This window comes from Ambystoma mexicanum, chromosome 2q (assembly GCF_040938575.1).
Source record: "Ambystoma mexicanum isolate Mex_15411 chromosome 2q, UKY_AmexF1_1, whole genome shotgun sequence".
In the NCBI taxonomy this organism is placed as follows: domain Eukaryota; kingdom Metazoa; phylum Chordata; class Amphibia; order Caudata; family Ambystomatidae; genus Ambystoma; species Ambystoma mexicanum.
In genome coordinates this window covers 758,803,646-758,825,257 of record NC_090924.1, presented here as the reverse complement: position 1 = coordinate 758,825,257, position 21,612 = coordinate 758,803,646, and the positions used below count along the sequence as shown (strand labels likewise).

Sequence of the window (21,612 nt, the reverse complement as noted above, 5' to 3'; positions counted from 1 at the left end):
CTTCCAGTCCGCCCGGCAGCCCAAGGAAATCAAGCCCAATTCAAATCCCAAACTGGATTTTTTATTCCAGTGACAGACTTAAATTCCGGAAGTGATTAGGGACTCGCAGCCCCCTCCCATCACCCCACACCCCTGAATGCAAAGTTTCGTAAAGGTACGTTAAAAAATAAGGACGTTATTAAGGAGACAAAAAGAAATGTTTTGCCAAAGTTGCGGCCTACTTCCCATACATTTTTCCCTAGACAAACAAGGTCAATTGTTGCCAAAGCGCAAAGCCCAAACCGCTGGACAGATTTGGACCAGGCCTGAAACAAATTGGGCACGAAGCATTCACTCGCGATCTACACGGGGTTTGGGGTTATTCTGTGCAGTAGTTATTTACATTTTTGATGGAGAATGGGGGCGCCCTCTTCTAAAAAATAGATAGTTATATCTCTGGGATTTACCCAAAACTGGGTATTTTTTAAAAAAGAAACAGCCACCATCTTGTTTTTCTCTTGATGCGAGCGATATTCGAGGTTATAGCCAAGGATATGGGAAAATGAAACAATGGAAAAAACGATTTGCAGGTCACAAAACATGCCATCAGGCTAGAGGTGGGGAGAGGTGGCTAGAAGGCACCACGTGAAATTGGGGATTTTGAGGGGGTCTAGGGACTGAGTTTGCAACATGAAGTTTGCTGTAGCCTCGGCTATAGTCGTGAATAGCCGACATCTCAAAGCAAGCTGCGTCACAGAAATAGTGTGTGATTTGGGGGGAAAGGGAGAGGGCAGGTGAGGAGGCCATCTGGGGAGGACATCTGGGAAGTTGGCACAGATGAGGGGGGCACTTGGTGAGGGCCTGGGGGGGCAGGAAAACATTTCTTTCAGCCGTTTTTCTTATATTCACGGCTATAAAGGACTACGGATAGCCAAGGTTATGTGAAATTCAGTACCCATGGTTACTGTTTTACAGCTATATTGACATTGGGGAGAAAGTGGCACGATTGCCATCCAGGTGTCCCATCCATGCCACAACCAAGCCAAATCCTGCTTGGCTTCAAAGTGAGGAAGGGGCCAGCCTCCTCTGGCCATGTTGCCCAATAAATGAGCCAACGTCACAAGACCACCTAGAGAAATGGGCCGGCCCTTTCTTTGCTTTGAAACTAATCAGGGTCTGTCCCGGTCACTGCATGGATGGGTGACTGAATAGGCATCCAAATATATATTTTGTTTAAAACCATGCTGGACTGACACTCAGAGACCTTTTTTGCCTTTTGCTGAATTGCATTCTGGTACTTGCAGTCTCCGAGTTAATAATAAAAAATAGATATTTGTACAGCAACAGTGGGCTTCCCATCCTTGCAGTAACTGGGACAAACCCTGCTTAGCTTCAGGCTTCAAAGCTTCAACTTGAGGAAGGGGTCATCCCCCTAAGGCTATGTTGCCTAATAAATGAGCCCATCTTACAAGATCACTTAGAGAAACATGGCCTAAGGGGTCTGGATCCTTCCTCGCTTTGAAACTAAGCAGGTTCGGTCCCGGTTACTGTATGGATGGGAGACAGTCCACAGTCCTGAATGCCTTGTTTTCTTAGTTTTAAATATCTCATAACACACGGCATCCACATTATTTATTTTTTAAACCATGCTACTGTCAGTTCTTGAAGGTTTTGCACCAATAGACACTTGTTTTGCCGTTTGCAGAATTGCATTCTGGTATTTGTAGTCTCACAGTCAAGATGGGAGGAATAGTGCACAATTGTACACTTTTTACCTAATATAGTTCTATAAGGATATATTTATTTGAGTGATACTTTTCAAGTTAGTTTTATAAAGCAGAGTATTTCTGAAAGTCAGACATGGGGGTGGGGAGGGGATATGATGAGGGCACGTAAGTCATGAGTTATTTTCCCCTGATTGTTGCTGCTATTCAGGGCACCAGTAAAGTAATTTTCTTTAGGTTGGCAAGCTTGCCCAAGTATTTGGATGCCAGGATTTTACTCAGGTTGTCCTGTTCCCAGTGCAGATGCTTACCCACAACACGACAAACACATGTTTCGCATTGGGATTTTGTTTTCCGTGGAATATTTCACTGCTGATTGCTAGGTTTAAAATGTGAGCACCTTTTATACTTTGCCAGCATATTTAGTGGAAGATTTTCTCTCTCAGGTTATTTTTCTGGTTTTCATTACTTTTTTTAAAAGTCCTATGCTATTTTGTCTTGGCACTTTCTTCTAAGGAGAAGGTCAATTGAACTACATTAGAATATTTCACTTTTATATATATATAGTCACTTACTGTATATTCATGGGTGCCAGCTTTTGATTTTTATTATGGGGGGAAAAGTACCTGGGCATAGTTATTCTTGCAGCTGATCATTCTTACCCTTTTCCGTGCTGCTTAAATGTGGTTAGTTGGGGTTATGTCATGTAACACAACAGTCACCAAGAGACCAGCCATAACACAAGGGGCGTGTAGCAGGTTGCTTAACCAAAGCGTGTGATCCTTTGCAAATAATTGAGTGTTTATAGTAACCTTAACTTTAAAATCAGTAATGTCATCAGGGCTGAATAATTTTTTTTTGCATTTAAGTTCTCACCTTAATGTGCCTGCAACTAAAGATTTGCCCTGAATGTATATTCAAGGAAAAAACTTTAGTTGCAGGGACATTAAGGTGAGAACCTAAGGCAATAAAACCCCTGATGTTCAGAAATAGCCACCTTAACTTTGCGCCCTGTGTTGCGCATTCTATGACCACAATGAAAACATCACAGATCACATTACTGATGACATCACTAATTACATTACAACAGTAACTGGCATTATGAATGGCCTTCAGCTATGGTCAGTGTGCATGGCCAAATATATGTTAACACATGAATGGGCTAGTCATGAAATTCAGTTATGGACTGTGGTCACAATCTTCACCCATAAGCACTGAATATTATAAAATACTAACAGGCTACCAAACATAGATCGTGGCCTTCGCCAGTGGATACAGCTTTCAACTCTGTCCACTGTATATTATATACACTGATCAGGCATTAGCCATGAACTTTAGCATAATAGTGGCCAGTGGCAACAATCTCTGCCTGTGCTCACTATATATTCTAGCAGATAAATGGGCCACTAGCCGTGGTCTTTGACCTTGAGCAGTTGTACATCTTTTGGCCATGTTCACTGCATATTTTAAAATAATAAAATGTGATAAGCGATGGCCTTTGGCCTTGCCCGTTGTATATTATATACACTAACCAGCCACTAGCCATGGTCTACAACACAATACTAGCCAGTGTCCATGGGCCTTTGGCTGTGCCAACTGTATATTGTAACATATTAATGGGTACTAGCTATGGACTTTAGCCATGGCCACTGACTACAGTTTTCAACGTTGCCCACTGTATATTTTAAAACAGTGATGGGCTACAAGGCATGGCTTTTAACCATGCAAATTGGTATTTTCTAACACTAACCGACAACCAGCTATGGTCTTTGGTACTGGCCAGTGACCCCAGCCTTTGTCATGGCCAAGTCCACAGCCTAAATTGTTATTGAGGTAATCAAAGTTTTCATGAGCTAACTTATAAATGATGTAATGTCTAATTCCATTATTGATGTAATCAGTTATACACAATGTAATTAGTGTTGTCACCAGTGATGGCATCAGTGATGTGATTTGTAATGTCATCAGTTTTCTCATACAACATGTAATTAGTTATGTCTTCAATGGTCTGATCTGTGATGTCATCATGTGGTCATAGGCGGGCCATTTTTTGGCCAAATCCATCACACGAGTCAAAAGCTATTAGCAATTCATTTTTTCTGGTTTCCTATGGGAGTCCGACTCACATTAACTATAGGGCGCCGCCCGCCACCCTATAATATAGATATGCCTCAAATAAATAGCAACTTGGTACATCATATATATGTTGATTGTTGTTTTGTTGTTCTTTGTAGCACCATGGAGACCTGAGAGGCAAACGTCTATGTGGTGCCACAGAGAACATATATATATATATATATATATATATAAATATATATATATGCTACACCAAGTTGCCCATGTCGTCGATTTGTTAAAATTAGAATTGCACGTGTTATATTTATTCACCCTTGATGGAAATCCTCAAAAAGTACAGAATCCACCAGCATTCAGGCTGCACTGTTTAACGTAGAGGATACCATGGAGGACAAACCCTTTCCCTTATGAAAGCATGTGTGGACATTTCAAACTAGAATTAACTCACAGGATTCTTACAAAGACCAGGGAATACAAATGCCATGCTGCAGGGATCAGTACTCTGATCACAATGGAGCGGCTTGATTCCTGCAGACTGTGCCTCCTTTCTTCTGCACCATGGAAAAGAAGGTGCAATCCATAGGAACCCAATGTGCAATGACAGCTGCTATATTGTGCATGGAAGCCACCACTGCTGATCTCTGGTGTGCAGAAGCACACACAACATAGATCACTCCAGATTCAATGCATGCAGCAGTGAAAGGAACGCAGACTCTACTTGCGGTCCTTGCCTTTCACCACTTTATGCACTGACTCATGAGAATGTGTTAAATGATCCTGACCCCAATAACAGTCAATAACAGTAAAGATTGTACCCATGTATACTTGAGGCCTTGAAATGTATCATAGAACAGGCAGATAGATTGCTTAAAATTCAGTCTGTAAATATAAGATTCTTTCACAAGTGAACCGGGGGATGAATGAGCTAAAACATTGATGCGCTGATAGCATCACTTATCCTGCAGCCCATAAACCAGGTGACGATCAATAATTAGTGTAATTGTCTCTCCCTATGGTAAATAATTCTGCAGCAAGAGTGCAAGATCATTGCAATATATTATTGATTACGGTATCAAATGAAAACCTGACTAAATAATACAAAGCAAGATATTGTCGTTTTAAGTGCCGATGATATTTCAACAGTGGAAGCTATGGTTTTATAAGAATAGTTATACTGAAGAAATACATTTACAAATAACACATTATAAAGAACAATTTCCAAAAAACGTTCCATTTAACATTATTTAAGTAATTAAGACACAGTCAATCGATATAAAACTTTCAAAGTGAATTGCCAAAAAGTGAGGGAAATATATGGAACCCACAGCCCCCTTCTTTAATAATAATAATGATGATAATATTAATAATAATACAAATTATTATTATAGTAGTGATGTGAATAGTAACAGAAATAATATAAATAATAATACTCGGAGAATAAGAAGAAAAATAATGTGTATAATATATGTGTTAATTTAACCATGTATTATCATTTAGTAATGTTTGATAATTATTAGTATTATTTTGAATAATTATTATGTTTTTATAATCTTATTCAGCCTACTAATATGTGTGGTGATTGGCTATTATAGTAATTAGTGATATGGTATGGAAGTCCCTTTTCCAAAACCGTTAAATGAAATAACACATTTAACCTAAAGTCATGTTTAAAACATTTTTTGAGGACAGCATTTTAAATGTATGATTGCATTTTAGAATTTTCTAATATTCGCCTACATGGAAGATTGGACATACTCACTATGTCTTTCCTTTTCATTAACATTTGTCATAATGGTTTTCTTCATAGTTATTTTTTGTCATAATAAAAGTATGCCTTAACATTGATGAAGACGTCTAAGATTACAATATAGCAAACAATCACTTTCTCACTAAAATGTTTTCTTTTCTCATTTGTTTCCATTTTTAGAAAACTTCACTGCACAAGGAATTACATCCATTTAAATCTGTTCCTCTCTTTCATTTTAAAAGCAATGTTTGTTTTAGTGAAGGACAGTTTTTTCTATTCCAACTCGCCCAACTGTGAAGACGTGGGACACTCAATGGTAAATGATCTTTTGCCAATTCAATAATATGTATTGTATATATTTGGCACAGGTGGGGCAGTCTCGATAATGATGCACATGGGGGCGAGGCTGATAATGATTGACTTCTCGTGATATTATTGGAAAGCGACTTCCAAAGATTGCTTCTAAAAGTCTCTGGAAATCAAGTGTATGCTCTGACCACTGGTGTGTTATTTAACCTTAAAGATAGGCACATAAGTCACTGATGTCTTTTGAAGTATTCTTAATTATACAATAATGACATTTTAAATGGGTTCTGTAATGTTCCCCATGAGGGTCCTCGATCCTCTACAGTGCCAGCGTTATACTGTCAAAATCACTCCTTTGGAGCACTTCCGCCCTCACCATTCCAGAACACACGCGCCATTAGAAGTTTGTCACGATATTGGCAGGATGGGAGAAGGGAGCATTGCAGTTTACGTGCAAGATATGTACCATAATACAAAACACCAAGTTGTCAGTGATTTGTGATCACAAGTATTTGTATTTAAAATGAATGGCTATCAAAATATCTTGAAGCGAAAAGTGCCATATTAGCCCATGGTACATGAGCAAGTGGATTTCAAATGCAATATTATTTAGAGACTTTCGATGAATCACCTTTTGCATAAGATGACTACAGTAGGAAGACATGATACACTAATGTGTAATAAAGTATATTCAAGGGAAGTGCTGCAAAACTCAAGAGCTATTGGGCATCACTGCAACTGGTGCCACGTTTTCAAGGTAAATCATGTTGCGCACAAAAGATGCTACTTGACAGTTAATCCACAGAAGGGGAATCTACAACCACAGATTGTCTTTAGTTCATGAGAAAGTCAACGTGTGTCTCATCTCATAATCAGTGCTTCTTGAGAACCTTTCTTTAAACTACATCTGTGTCTTATAGTAGTGTCCTGAAGCATAATTTCCTCTAGTTGCTTTTGGCCAGCATAAAAAAAATGGCAACCAGGTGAAACACATGGTCATTCATGACACTTAAGAGCTGTATAAATGAGGCTGTGAAAAAGTGTTGGTAATGGCACAACATATATTTCAGCTGAATCATAATAGAAAATGCGTGGTTAATATGTACATATGTATATAAAGTTTGAGTAACTATAAAAAGTAAGTCTACAAACGTTGGAAATACCATTATACTCAATGTAACTCATAAATGTAGTCTCTCACACTACAAACGAACCCACACCACCACTTCCCAACCTTCATTTTATAGTATAATATAGTATATAGTATAGTATAATCCCGATGTTAACTATCTTATATTTAAAATGAGTGTTGTGAAGAATTGGTGTGGCGTGAGTCCAGGTTTCATTTGTAGTGTGAGGCACTCTATGTTTATGAATATTCAATTCATTCATTTCATTATTGGGTTTGGTGTTTAAAAAAAACAGACCTTAAATGTTTAGAATATAAAACTGCATACATATACATATTATAACATCAAATTCATGTAAAAACCAACACATTCACATTAATTACATCTAGTTTCCATAAAAGCTAAAAAAGGAGAATAAAGGATCATGTTAATATCAATATTCATACATTTAAAAACAGCAACTCCAAAATGTCATAATAAAACACAGAATTTTAAAAATCTCACAATCGCAAAAATCATAGAGAGAGGATTGCCACTTAGCATCCTTAACCATACTTGCTCCACATCAACCCATTCAAGTGAATGAACAAATTTACCAAAATTAACTATCCGCATTGATAGTTATCCCGGGCATAGCAGTCACACATGTTTTAGATTTTCCACGACTCATGGTGCTTTGCAAAATCTGCATACAGCCAATTCGGCCAGCAGATGGTTCCTAATATTCCTGATTTTATTAACATTAAAGCAGAATCCCCTGGATATAATTCAATTTCACAGGATGCAATTCCCTCTGTTACTTTTTTGCCAGTGTCAAATAAGTCTATCCCAGAGTATGACTGATGCGCCAGGAGTAGAAGGTATGGCCCGCCTCCATGGGACTTAGGAGTCTCCATAAGTCTGTTAGACCTAGTGTATTTTTGAAGTTGTACAACCAGTTCCTGTTGCTATGGTTGCCATCCCTACCGGTGCTTTTTCGAACTACAATGTTATCTGGACAGAAATTGAAGTCACACTACATAATAATTTGGCTATTCTTTAAGTGAGTCATGGAGGCTACTAGTTCTTTTAGCCCCTACTCCGTTTGGAGACTGGGTACATCTATACTAACCAAGGTAACAAGAGACGCATCTATCCCCAACTCAGCCAACACCTATCTGTCATTATGGTCGCTTGTAGTGTTCTGTGTGTTCACCCTATTTTGCTTATGTACGAGAACGCTGACCCCATGAGTATGAGCATTAGGCACGCTATAGAATTCTGTCCTTACCCATTCCCTTGGATGTTTGCTTGCTGCATCGTGGTATAGATGGGTCTCCAGCAGCAGAGCTATATCCACTTTGCATTTCTTCAAAACCAAATTGTGTTTCTCTTAACTGAGTTGCTTAAGCCATTATCATTCCATGTTATTATCTCGTACATATCTAAATATCTAGCTTTCTGTCTGGCAGGGGGAGGATAAGGAAAGGGGTATGACCCTCCCAACCCTCTCCAACCCTCCCCAAACATATGTAAAATATTCAACAAATGAAACATATTCTATAACTAAGCTATTTTGTTTTGAAACAAAACTAAATATACTTTATTTTATTGTGCTTAGTAGTTGTTTGTTGTGAATGACAAGGTCAATGGGACTTAAACATATGAGTTCTCTTGCTAAGAGAGCTAGCCCACCATGCCACCAGGACAGCCCCCTTATTTGACTATCTTAGACGATCTACTTGACATGAGTTCAACATTCTACCCTGCAAACACATTGGATTGGTTTGCCTCATCCGATTTGACATATGTAATCCTCTGAAACCGTGGGTACTGAATTGAGGAACCAAATAATTGTAATCATAGGACTGATAGTTGTTTGGTTGTTATTATATGCCAGTAAAATCCATATGCGTTGCCCACCTGTGCCTCTTGTAATCACTTGTGGGTGGATTTGAGGGTGCAAAGCTTTCTAATTGTAAGAGAGCATGACTGCCTACTACCACTGGAAAGGGTGAACAAGACCTGGATTGTTTTTTTTAATTTTATTAAATATGAAGGGATACGGGTTATTCTCGCCCAGAAATGGTGGTCTGCTGGCCAGATGCCCCTCTCCACAAGTTCCATGCCAAAAGGTAGAGTGTACACCTGTGCCCTGCTGAATCAGTATCCTGACCTGCAACACCTACTCCCTTGTGACATAGAGCAGGTTTGGTGACCACAAGTGCACACCCAAAGCCAAGCCATTGCAGTGCAGGGGCTGCATTTAAAATATGCCCCCTGTACACAAAACAACATGACTATGAGGATTGTTTTCCTGGTGGAAGTTGTAAACTTTAAATATAAGCCCTACCTGAGTTAGAGAATGGTGACTAGCATCTCTCATACTTATTACAGCCACATCAATTTGATATCAAATATGTGTCAACACTGTATGCCAGCTCAGCTGTGGAAAGGATGTGGGTATCCTGGTCAGACAGTGTGGTCCTGCAAAGTGACCAGACAGGAGACTAGATGGCTATGCCTCTCATGTCCATCCTTTGTGAGGTAGGGTAGCACCTCTCCCCAGTGAGCCAGCCTCCCAGCAGGAGCTGGCCTGGGAAACAGGAATCAAATGGCACACCCAAACCAAAAGCACTAGCCTCACAACAGGTTGCTGCATTCCAAAAGAAACTTTGATGCTATTGACAAGGGAAGGGGCCAGAGTTAGTTTAGAGAGAGTCCACAATCTTTTCACCCCTCTTTATCTCTCATCCTTCCTGTCCCCTCTACTTCCTTTAACATAAAGCATGTTGGGTATTATGTCAGAAGACAATGTCTACTTATTCCAAGTCCAGGGATTGAACCCATAAAGCAGGCTTACTTTAGTCAAATGACCTGGAGACGTAAGCCTTTAAAAGAAGTGGTCTCCAACTCCTTCTTAAATTCACTTTGAAACAAGCATCTGAGAAATAATTCCTTGGACCTATGGTGGGAGAGTTGACTTTCCAAAGCCCTCCACCAGTGAGGTGAAGTCTGAGTGCCCGAGGCAGAGATGAGATCTGGTCCCTGCCCATCCTCAGGGAACATTGAGGGTGATCTGCTGCTGAAACAAGACTGGAACTCTGCCAGCTATAATGCTGAACAGGACCTCATTGTGGTGAAGGCCTTCTGAACATGTGGGCCAGTCTCCCTTGCTTAGGAGCCCATGATTAAGGACTGAACTTTTGCCTGAGACCCCAGAGTGGGATTTATAGCAACCACAGAGCCAACACAGCCAGGGTCTCTTTTCTTCATGACCTTGAACCAAACCGCCTTTGAATCGTGTTTGCCACATTTAAAACTGTAGGATCCGACAGTGCTGCTTATGGCACTCAGCTGAACCTTCGAACGGGGTTCGATCCACTCGCACAACGTCTTGAAGCGTGGTTCGAATGCTGTTGAACCGCCTAAAAAGGTGCTATTGTCCAATAACAGCTGCCTTGATCCATTTCTGGCCCTAGATATTGGTAAGCCATGTGTGCACCTTTTTCCTCAGACATATCCTTTTTAAAGAACATTGTGGTTGTTAAATTTCCTTTGACCCCTGTATTCTACCCAGAGTGTTTCATCTGTCTTTTTTTGCATATTCTCTGTTCTTCCGCAGGGGTGGGATTTGTACAGTGTTTTTCTATCTAGTTATTCTGGCATATGGTGTTTTTAATTAAAGTGTATATTTTTTATAGAACCTTAATTAGACATTTCTTTATTTTGAACTTTTATACTTTGCTGTTAGGGTTGATACTGAATATCATTCACAACCCTCGTCCCTCATCTCACGTTACCACAAAAGTCAAAGGAGGTATAGCTCTTAACTGTTTCTATTTTACCTTTATGATTGGAATCACTGTTGGTTTGTACAAGTGTGCGAGCTGAGTATTACTACTCACCCTTGTACTCGTGCAGAGCAGAAGTCATTTTGTCACACTCTCCTATTCTATTCATTATTTCTTTATCACTGTTATTGTGACTTTATAGTGCTCTAAACCAGAGTACTTTACAAAACTCAATTAATAGGTACATAGTGATAATGTGAAGACAATAAATTCAGATTAAAAAGAATACCAATAAGACATGAAAAACATTTGATGAACCGTGAAACATTTCATGATGAAAGTCTATCAACAATGTGAAAACCAATGCAAGACAAAGCCAATCAAACCTCTTCACTGCATGCATACGTATGGCAAAGCATAACACTAAAGGCAGAAAGCGGTGCGGGAGGCATGTCATTCTGTTGCATGGCATTAGCTGTATTGCATTCTAGTTATTCAGTTTTAATTAGGAGCAAGTAGAACCTCTCTCCAGTTTATTTAATACCCCAGAAGCATGCCGTCGAGCTTTCATAATGTCCCAGTGGGCATCGCGTCTTATCACCATTAATCTAAGGTGCATCTGTGTCCCACACTCCATTAATCCCCAGTGGTGACGATGTCGCCTGTTTCTTATGGCACTTTAGCCATTACTAAGCACGAATCTCAAGACGCACAATCTCTGCTATTACCACAGTATTCCCCACTTTATTACCTTCATTTCTTTGTCCAACTGTACCCCGCTGGGTCAAGGGGCTCGGGAGAGGAGAGGGCCAGGCAATGGGCATGCAGAGTTACATTGTATCCATTGGGTGGAGACTCTCTTGCCATGCGGCCCAATGTCCCTGTCTCAGGTCCCTCTACATTAGCCCGCATTCCTATCCCATCGTGGATTTTGGTATGTCAATGCCAGAGTACTGTGCGCAAGACACATCCGGCTGACTTAAGGGACTCAGTAAACGTCAGGAGGCATTTTGGGGTACGCAAGTTCATTGCACGGTTGTGAGGCAGTTTAACCGTCAATTGACTATATCTGGCTTCCAGTGTGCTACAAAACCCCTTTCTCCCAGTAAGTCCTGTTTGCCACTTATGCAGTTGCTCCATCAGTCATTAGATTGTAAGCCCGGCCTACCGGCCTGCCATTCTCACGTCTCCCCCTCCAAAGAAGCCTGACATGAATACTGCTCTAGTATCATATTATAAACACGTATTCAGTACTACAAGATCAATCATACATACATTCATGTTTTAAGGTTTGCCTGCACCACTCTCTCTCTGTCTCTCTGAAATTGTTGTTCCTTATTTTGCAGTTCAAGGTCATATTCTTCTAGGAGCCACACGGTCTCTTTGTTACCCACGCTAAAGGTCTGGTAACTTTCTGTCAAACCGCTTTCGCAGACGGATGGCCATGAATCCACATGATCAATGTTGCCTTCTATCACAGGCAATTTGGTTTCACGTGTACACATAGACGACTTTACCTCGCCAATTTCTTATAGGATGCTCTGTTGGTTTCTGAAGAGATGAGCGATAGTGGGCTCAAAGGGGAGGAGGCACAGTGTGTGATTTGGTCTGGAGATGGATGGTCTGTTTGCTTTCGGTTTCAGTGTTAGGCTGCTTCAGTGCTCAGGCTGCAGGGCTGGGAGGAGCACTTGGGCTGGGCAGCCATCTCGCTAGCTGACACTTCTAGAATCCTATCTATGGCACTCGTTTGAATAGGCTTTGCCAACATTTCAACCTACAAACTACGGATTTCACTAGGAATTCTTGCACGGATGCATTATCCTAACGAGATGTTCATACTTCCAAAATGCTGCAGCCATTGGTTTTGGCAGCACAGACCAAAGCAGGCAGCACTGACGCTCTGTCACCATCAGGATGCTATTGGTCTCCTAGTTTCTCTGAACTAAGGGATCAGGATCATCCTTATGGAGGCCTTTTTTTCTCCAAACTATGGTGCTTGTAGTAATGTGTTTCAAAGTGCCTCATGGCCGCCAGACTAACCAAGGTGTGCCATGCCAGACCATGTTACATTACATTAAGTTTGGAGAGGGACACCATCACTAAGTACCAAAATGCAAAGAAAAAGGTATGAGTTGATAGCCTACTCATGCTTGATATAATTTGAGAACTCGTTTGGAAATTAATTTGAAACAAATACGTAAAATATGTTATGACTGAAACAGAAATATTAAAAACTTTGTGAAAAGAAATGGTGGGTACTACCAATATTAATTACAGAGCACATAGTTCTCAAGTTGCTTCATGCCTCTCATTCAGTCCGGGACGTTTCTTTGCATTCTGGGACTTGGAGTCCTTTTTTTTTTACAATGGACAACACTACAAGTGCCAAATGCAAAGAAATAAAACTGGAATGGATAGCATCCACCATGCTTTGAATGCTGCCAATCCATAAAGTCCCAAAATGCATTACACAATTACGACAGATCCAGTTATGAAACATACTTCCAACTTAAACAGCAGGCCTGGGGTCTCCATGTTTGTCATGAAGTCTCCTGTTAATTTGAACTTCATTTTTAAAATGTTTTGTATTTAATATACATTCGGCCAGAACCGGCTTTGTATATACAACACATAATAAGTATGATACAATGATGCATACAAGACCTAAAAACTATAAAACAGGCGTAATTTACAAATTCTATCACAATTGCTACACTTATAAAATCCTTTGAGATAGTTCAGCTAAAATATCCATGCAAGCACAATCAAATTTGAGCATATGGTATATAAGATTAACGTCATTTCCGTATAGCAGCCTATTCCACAGTATTGTCACATTATTACAGTTTCTCTTATTGCTATAAGATTTCATGTATTTATTCCTAATGACATATAAGCTCTCACAATAACACATAATGCGTTCGGTGGATTCAGTGATCATTTCCCCACACAGTCGCTGGTGGAATTCCCAGTTTTGCTCCCTCTGTTTCCAACACTTGGGTACAATTACATTTCATCAAAAGATATTGCCTAGTTATGGCACTATTAGGATAGGCCTCAATGTATTTTGGTGTCTCTAAGCGTTGCATCTAATATTGTGAAAATGGCCACTATTATTTTTTCCTTTACCCATTTCTTCTGCCCCGGCTGCCTTATACACACGGTTATTTGTTCATATCCTGTCACCCAGAACTTGTGTTTAGTGCACAGAGTTCCAAGGGTTCCAAAGGTTTCACACTCATGTATTAATTCTCCTGTAGGCCTGAAAAACCTCAACCATAATTGTGCCTCTATCTAAAGTCATTAGTTTCTCGTAGTCCATGGTCAATTTGCAGTTAATTACCGTTACTATGCTCTTCAGGTCAAATTCAAAGAGTATATATATTCGATAAGAAGTCAGTTTGGCATTCTAAACAATATTCTCAGAATGTTGCTTTCAAGGTTGACTAATTGTGTTATGTTTTCACCATACTTCTACACTATACAGCATGCAGGGAACAATATTGGACGAGTATAATAACATAATAGTCGTAATGGACCATCCACCCTGTTTACCAATGAATTTACTTAGCGCATATCGGATTCTCATGCAGTTGGTCTTATTCTCCTCCCACTGAGACATCCATTTAAGTTTGTTATCAATTAACACGCCCAGATACTTACATCATCAAACAGTTGCAACCACTTTCTGATCAAGCCTCCAGCTATATGTAGGGCGTTTCTTGCTTTTAGTTTGCCCCTCATAGGCCATTATTTTTGTTCTTTCAATGTTAATGTGTAGCCCATTGTCTCTGGCATATTCGCCCAAGGCCTCAAGCATTAATTGCAGCCCTTTTTGGGAGTGTAGTCATGTAAGAGACGATCATCAGCATATCCGAGCCAACTAATTTTGAGCACCCCAATGTTCACCGGCCATGCTACTGCAATATTAAAGGTCTTAGACTGGTCCGCAAGATATAAGTTAAAAAGGGTAGACGCCAGGATACAACCCTACTCGCCTCCTCGTACAGTGGGTATGGAGTGTGAGAGTCTCCCTTCTCCATCTACCCTTACTCTTACACTTGTGTCATGGTATTAAGGCCTAATCATTTTCAATAGGCCATGAGGAATATTCCATGCAACTAGTTTGTTCCATAGTCGATTCCTCATGACCGTATTGAACGTGGAGCTAAAATCAATAAAGGCAGCATAGACCGGAAGCTGACAGCGATTCCAAGCATATTCAATTGTGGATACTAGGGTGAGATTGTACTTGATTGTACTCTCCCATTTGGTTGGGTGGAAGTATTTTGTAATCTACAATCCACTGATTTAATTCACTCAATAGTACTCTTGCAAATATTTTTGCCGTTATGTCAAGCATGGCAAGCATGCGATCATTTAAGGGGTTTTTCCAACAGCCCTTTTTTATAAATGGGTGGAATCGTACTCTCCTTCCACGAGGGAGGTATCTTCCCATATTTCCCAATTCTCACAAATAGTGTGTGCTCAGCCTGGGCCCGTACACTTGGAGACAACTTGATCAATCCATGACATGTCCCATCTGGTTCTGCAGCATGGGAGGTAGGTAATTTCACAGTCATCTTAGTAATGTCAGAGATAGTAGATTTACAAATCCACGTCTCAGGTGCCCTTGTGTACACTTCATCAGCAGAAACTACAGCTCCCAATGTATTTTCTATGTGTCTAAGCCGATCCTCTTCAGATACATTTTTGATGGGTAGTTTTTTTTACTCGCACCCCTCACAACCGACCAAATACTCATATTGTTATTTGTTTTTGCATGATGCGCTAATTGCATCGCATCTCATTCTTAAACCTAGCAACATGACATCTCAGCCAACAGCGATAATTTGCTTTTAAATAATTTATTTTATTAGTAATCTCTGAGGCTGCCCTTACCACTGTCACTGTCTGTATTATGGGCCATTTAGCATTGTCAAGTTATGCAAATAAAGCAATTCTTTTCCCTGCTTATTGCAATCCTGCACCTTAAACGGGGCAGAAGCAGTCTGGTCAGGAACCCATCTAAATTTGTTCCGAGTCTGGTGTTGAAGTCACCTGCCACCAGTATAAGAATGTCAATGACTATCCTACTCAGAATGTTTCTTACTGTGGCAATGTTCTGACTGTGGGCCACTGTATTAGGAGGATCATACATGTTAATTAATATGAGCTCTCTGCGTTCTTGCAACTCACACCTAATTGTGACTGCTTGCACCATATAGGCCGACCACTTCGTTTTTACTATACTCCATGGATGTCACACTGTGACTAATAAACCTCCTTTGGGTCACCCAATGGGACCCTTCACTGCCAAAATCTGTTTGGTGCTGCCTCCGTCTATTTCACAGACCAAGGTTATCTATGTCTCTTGGAGTGCTACTGTGCAATAGAGGTTGATGTTAGCCAGCAACCCCTCATCTGCTGCGAGATGGGCAAAACCCCTAGTGTTCCATGAGAAAACCAAGGTATTGTTATCGAGAAGTATTTACAAAATGGGACTTAAAGGCCTTGGGAAGCCATTGCCAGTACCCATAGTTTTTACTGATTTCACCTTCTCTTGATTCTTTCATTTTCCTATCTATTTGACCACTGGTGGAGATGTCACTCCCTTTGCGTCTATCTAATCTTTGATCAACTTCTCTGGTCATTAGCTTGTTTGTAACCATGGTAGTCGCTCTATATTTAGCTGTCAACATACTTATTCAACACAGGAGTACCCAAGCTTAAAGAAATCATCTTCATAGCACAAGTTGTAGTCCATCAATGTGCCTGATCTGAACCATATGTTAGAGGTGACATTCTTTTCATCTTCTAGCTGGTCCACAATCAAAATGTCATCTGTATTGACAACTCCCGAGTGGAACAATACCATGTAAAATACGCAACACAGCAGTCCTATTTAAAGGAGGGTCCAGATCTATACCGAACATGATCGCAATTGTAATGCACAGATGGTGACCCCTTGTCTACTGTGCTCTTATCAGTTGCACTCCTCATGTCTTTACTTTGCGTGCTATCCACCAGCCAGTTCGAATACATCACTCCACCAGACCCTGTCTGAGAGGCCGTATTTACTAAGCGGGTTTCATCCATCCTGTCGGACCGCACAGGGACCACTCTTTTCTCCTGCTTATCAGCACCAGACTCTATCATATCACCACATTCCCCTTCACTTTCAACCGTAAACAAGCATTGTACTGCATCAAAAACACAGTCCCTAACACCCACAGCCAGTTTTCATTTGTTCTTTTTGCATGTTTTCTAACGGGCAGTCCCACTGCCCATACAATCTTTTTTACTCATGGGCCTAATCTCATGGTTAGGATCTGTCAAGTACTGATGAATATCATTCACTGGCGTGGCTTCTCTTACAAGGGTCTTTCAAAACACACCCCAAATTTCAATTACAAAACAACCCACATTTCAGTTACAAAAACACACCCAGATTTGACTTTCAACACACCCCCACATTTCAGTTACAAGAACAACCCAAATTTCAGTTACAAAAACACACCCAGATTCAACTTCCAAAACACATCCAAATTTCAGTTACAAAAACAACCCAAATTTCAGTTACAAAACACACTCAGATTTGACTTTCAAAACACACCCAGATTTGACTTTCAAAACACACACCGAATTTCAGTTACAAAAACAACCCAAATTTGAGTTTCACAAAACACACCCAGATTTGACTTGCAGTGGCAGTGCTACGGGAACATGGGTGAAGGAAAAGAGGTATGAGTTAGAGGCAGGCGCTGACACAAGGGCATTTGAGAGTAACCAAGGAGACCAGTAGGAATAAGCCGAGGGAAGAGTAAGGATCAAAGAGGGGAAAGGGAAAGGGTAGGCAGAAGGAAGGGACCTAACTCATGGAGAGGGAGGTTCAAGAGTCTTGGTAGTCCAGAATCATGGTTGAGTGAACTGGCAGCGCCAGGGAGGATCAGGTTGTGATGGTAGCCTCATCTAGCGTCTCGGTAGTGGACAGGGAGCAGACAGGGGCCTTAGAAGGACAGGCCGGCTCCCGTCTCCCTGTCCAGACAATTGGTGGATAAGACCACAAACAGCCAATGGGCCCAGTGATTGTTTCATACCGCTGTACTTGAATACTTTCTCCTACTGCTTCCTCTCTTTACTTGCTCATGGTGCTATCTTTTTCTCCTATCTACTCTAACTGCTTCTCTATTAACTATCCTTCCCTTCTGACCAAGTCTGGCAAGAAGAAATTCAAAAGGATATCTTGGCTTCAAACCCTGGGCTCCCTATCGCTGATACCTATTCCAGCTAATCTGCCAGACAAGCCCTCACTGACATTCTGTCCCATTAATGGTGGCACACACTGGGAAGTCCTCATGGCTTTCTTTGACTCCTCCAGAGTCATCATTAATGTCTTCCTGATTGTCACTGTCAGGGTGCAAGGTCCTCAGGCTAATCTCCTTCTCTTTGACAGATGGTTACCCTGCATTATCAACTTCCTCTCATCTCCAGCTGTCCATCACCCTCCTACATTGGCTACTTCACCGTTTCCTCCTTCCGACTCTGCACCATCTCAAGCTCTCTCCATACCCCCACAGGGTATACCCCTGATTTTTACCCCTCCCCGGAAGGTTTTTAAGGTTGGCAACCTTCTTCATTGTTCCACTCTCAACTCTAGCTCTGCTGTCAAACACTCCTCTGACATCTGCCACCTCTTTGAAGAACCTGACCTTGTTGACCTCGGTCTTACCGAGACGTGGTTCACGGCCGGCTCTGTCATGAGTTTTGACACTCTCCTGCCTGACAGCTACAAGATCCTCTCCGCCCCCAGATCCAACCGGCCTGGAGGGGTTGTAGCCCTGATCTTCCATAAGTGGATTCCTGCCTCTATCATCCCCACTCAGACTTACTCTTCTTTCGAATGCATTGCCTGCAAGCTCTCCCTCTTTCCTAGCCACTCTCTCACTGTTGCTACTCTCTACCGGCCCCCTGGCCAAATTACCTCTTTTCTCTCCGAGTGGGCTGACCTCTCCTCCTCCCTCCTGGGCTCAACCACTCAACCCATCCTCTTAGGTGACCTCAACACCCATCTTGATTCTCCCTGTTCCTCATATGTGCTCTTTCATGACCTCTGCTATTCACTCTCCTTCTTTATCCTCCCCTTGGGCCCTACTCATTCTGCAAGTCATACACTTGATGTCTTGATCTCCTCCGACCTCGCCCTCTCTACTCCCATTAATACTCCTCTCTCCTGGAGTGATCACTGCCTCCACTTCTCTCATCTTTCCATCTCCTCCCCCCAAGCCAAGCCTACCCCAAGACTGCCACCCACCTTTTTGGACATCCGTCCCATGAAGCGTGTGTCAATCGAGGATTTCGCTGCCACCTTCTCCCCCCCTCCTCCACCTCTGGCTGACTCACACCCTGATACAGCCCTGTCCTGGCTTTATTCCTCTATCTCTACTACTCTTAATGTTCTTGCCCCTGTCATGAGGATCCATTTTAAGTCCAAGGCCAAGTGTAATTCCTGGTATGACTCTGACCTAGCTACACTTAAACGAAAGTGTAGAGCGACTGAGAGGAACTGGAGGGTTTCCTGATCATCCTCTGACAGACTGGCATGGGACCTGCTCCAAAGTGAATACCGTCTTGCTGTCTACTCTAAGAATAGTGGTAACATTCAAGCCACATCTCTGTGGCATCCAACAACTCGGCCAAATGCTTTCAAATCTGCAAGGAGCTGGCCAACCCTGCTGCAGTGTCCACTCCTCCTCCCGCCTCCCAGGCCCTTTGCAACTCTCTTGCCTCTCACTTTAATTCCAAAACTCAGGACATCTTGTCCTCCCTCTCCTCCACCCCCTTCCTCTCCCCTCTCCCTCCCTGCCGGCTGTCCCTCCCTCAGACACCCCCCCTTCTTTTGCCTCCTTTCCTTTTTTCCCCCCAGATGAGGTTGCTAGACAAGTCTGCTCTATGAAAGCCTCTTCAATCCAGGTTCATCCCTGTTCCTCTAAAACCATTAAGGACCACATTGATACCATCGCTCCGGCCCTTTCCGATTTCTTTAACCATTCCTTTGCCTCTGGATCTTTCCCCTACCCTCTCAAGCACTCCCTTGTGCATCCTCTCCCCAAGGAACCCAAAGCTGATCCCTCCTGTCTGACTAACTATCGTCCAATTTCCATTACTCCCTTTCTGGGGAAGCTCCTGGAAAAGCTGGCCATCTTTGATATTGATATTTTATTTCTATTGCGCTCGTACACAAGTGTTTCAGAGTGCTTCTTGCAGCGTAATCTTCATTCCGATTCTGTTGGCGCTCTCCATGACCATCTGTCTGGTTTCAGAGCTACTAGAAGCACAAAAACTGCTCTCCTGAACATCTGTGAAGACCTGCTCTCCAACCTTGACTCTAATAGTCCCTCTGTCCTCATCCTACTTGATCTAGCCTCTGCTTTTGACATGGTCAACCATACCGTCCTGCTCAATCATCTCTGTGACAACCTGGGTATCACTGATCAGGCTCTGGCGTGGTTGACCTCTATCCTTTCTGATCGACCTTTCCAGGTACAACTTGGGTCCTTCATTTCCTCTACCTCCCTCTCTACCTGTGGTGTTTCCCAAGGGTCTAACCTCTCGCCCTGGCTTTTCAACCAATACCTGACTTCCATCACCTACTGCATTTCCATTTTCTGCTCAAACTTCCTGTGCTATGTTGATGACACCCAACTCATTTGCAGGCTTCCCTCCGACACCACCTCTCCTTCCCTCATTTCTGATTGCCTAATCACCATTTAAAATTGGTGTGCCTCCAACGATCTTTGTCTAAATGCCAACAAGACAGAGATCCTCCTCATGGGTACCCTTTCACCATCCTTTCCCCTCACTCTCTGGCCAGCTTCCATTGGCCCTCCTCCTACCCCTACCTGTGAGGCTAAGGATCTTCAGGTCATCTTTGACTCCACACTTTCTTTCTCCGCACACATCTCTGATGTCTCTAAAAAGGCACCTCCTTAGAGGGTCTCTGCCTTTCCTCTCCTTCCCCCAGAAGCTCACTGTCTCCCAAGCTCTGGTTATCTCTAGGTTGGACTAATGCAACAGTCTCTTCCTAAATCTACCTGCCTCCACTCTTCGCCCTTTACAACTAATCCAGAATAGGACTACAAGACTTGTCCTTAGCCTCAAGCCCTGGAATCATATTTCTCCAGCTCTGAAATCCCTTCATTGGCTCCCAGTAGATGCAAGGATTAAATGTAAAACCCTCTGTATTGTCCACAAGGCTTTATGGGGCCTGGGTCCAAAATACCTTCATTATTCCATCTGCAAGTATCTCCCCTCTTGAGCCCTTCACTCCTTTTGTTCTAACTCCTGCAGGGTCAGTTGTTTTTCCAAAAAACGAGCTGGGCATAGATCTCTGTCTTCGGCAGGGGCCTCCCTTTGGACCAATTTCCCAGCCACCTTCAAACTTGAGGAGACCCATCTCCGGTTCCGGAAGCACCTCAAGACCTTCCTCTTCGCTTCTGCCTTTGCCCCTCTTCTCCCCTGCTGATCTGTTTTCTCTCATCAGCACCTTGCTCCTGGCCACCCTTTGTCCTTCGTGCCCTGGTACCTGCTCAGCCTCCAGCACTGCCTCCGAGCCACCCCCTGCACTGGGATCTGTGTCTGTACCCATACAGTCTCCCACTTTTCTTCTGCACTTATCAGATATATCCTATCTGACAAATTACACACTTGCTTCTGCCTCTATTTATTTTATTTATTAATTGCATTTATTGATTTATTGCACTTATTATTTATTGTGTTCTCTCCTTTGTGCTGCCCTTTCCACTCCTCCCCCTTCCTCGCACTTTCCCCCTTTTCCCCTTTCCTTGCACTTGCGCGTTCTTAATGTCACTGGGCCT

At 42.1% G+C, this 21,612-nt stretch overlaps 1 protein-coding gene across 1 annotated transcript in view; it reads left to right on the top strand.

Moving 5' to 3' along the window:
* The window catches only part of VIPR2 (vasoactive intestinal peptide receptor 2), a 1,176,106-nt gene that overhangs the window by 997,421 nt on the left and 157,073 nt on the right, over positions 1 to 21,612 (top strand). Inside the window, exon 6 of the mRNA XM_069647991.1 lies at positions 5,707 to 5,842. Coding sequence (XP_069504092.1) covers positions 5,707 to 5,842 — 136 coding nt within the window. The remainder of the gene's footprint in view (positions 1 to 5,706; positions 5,843 to 21,612) is intronic.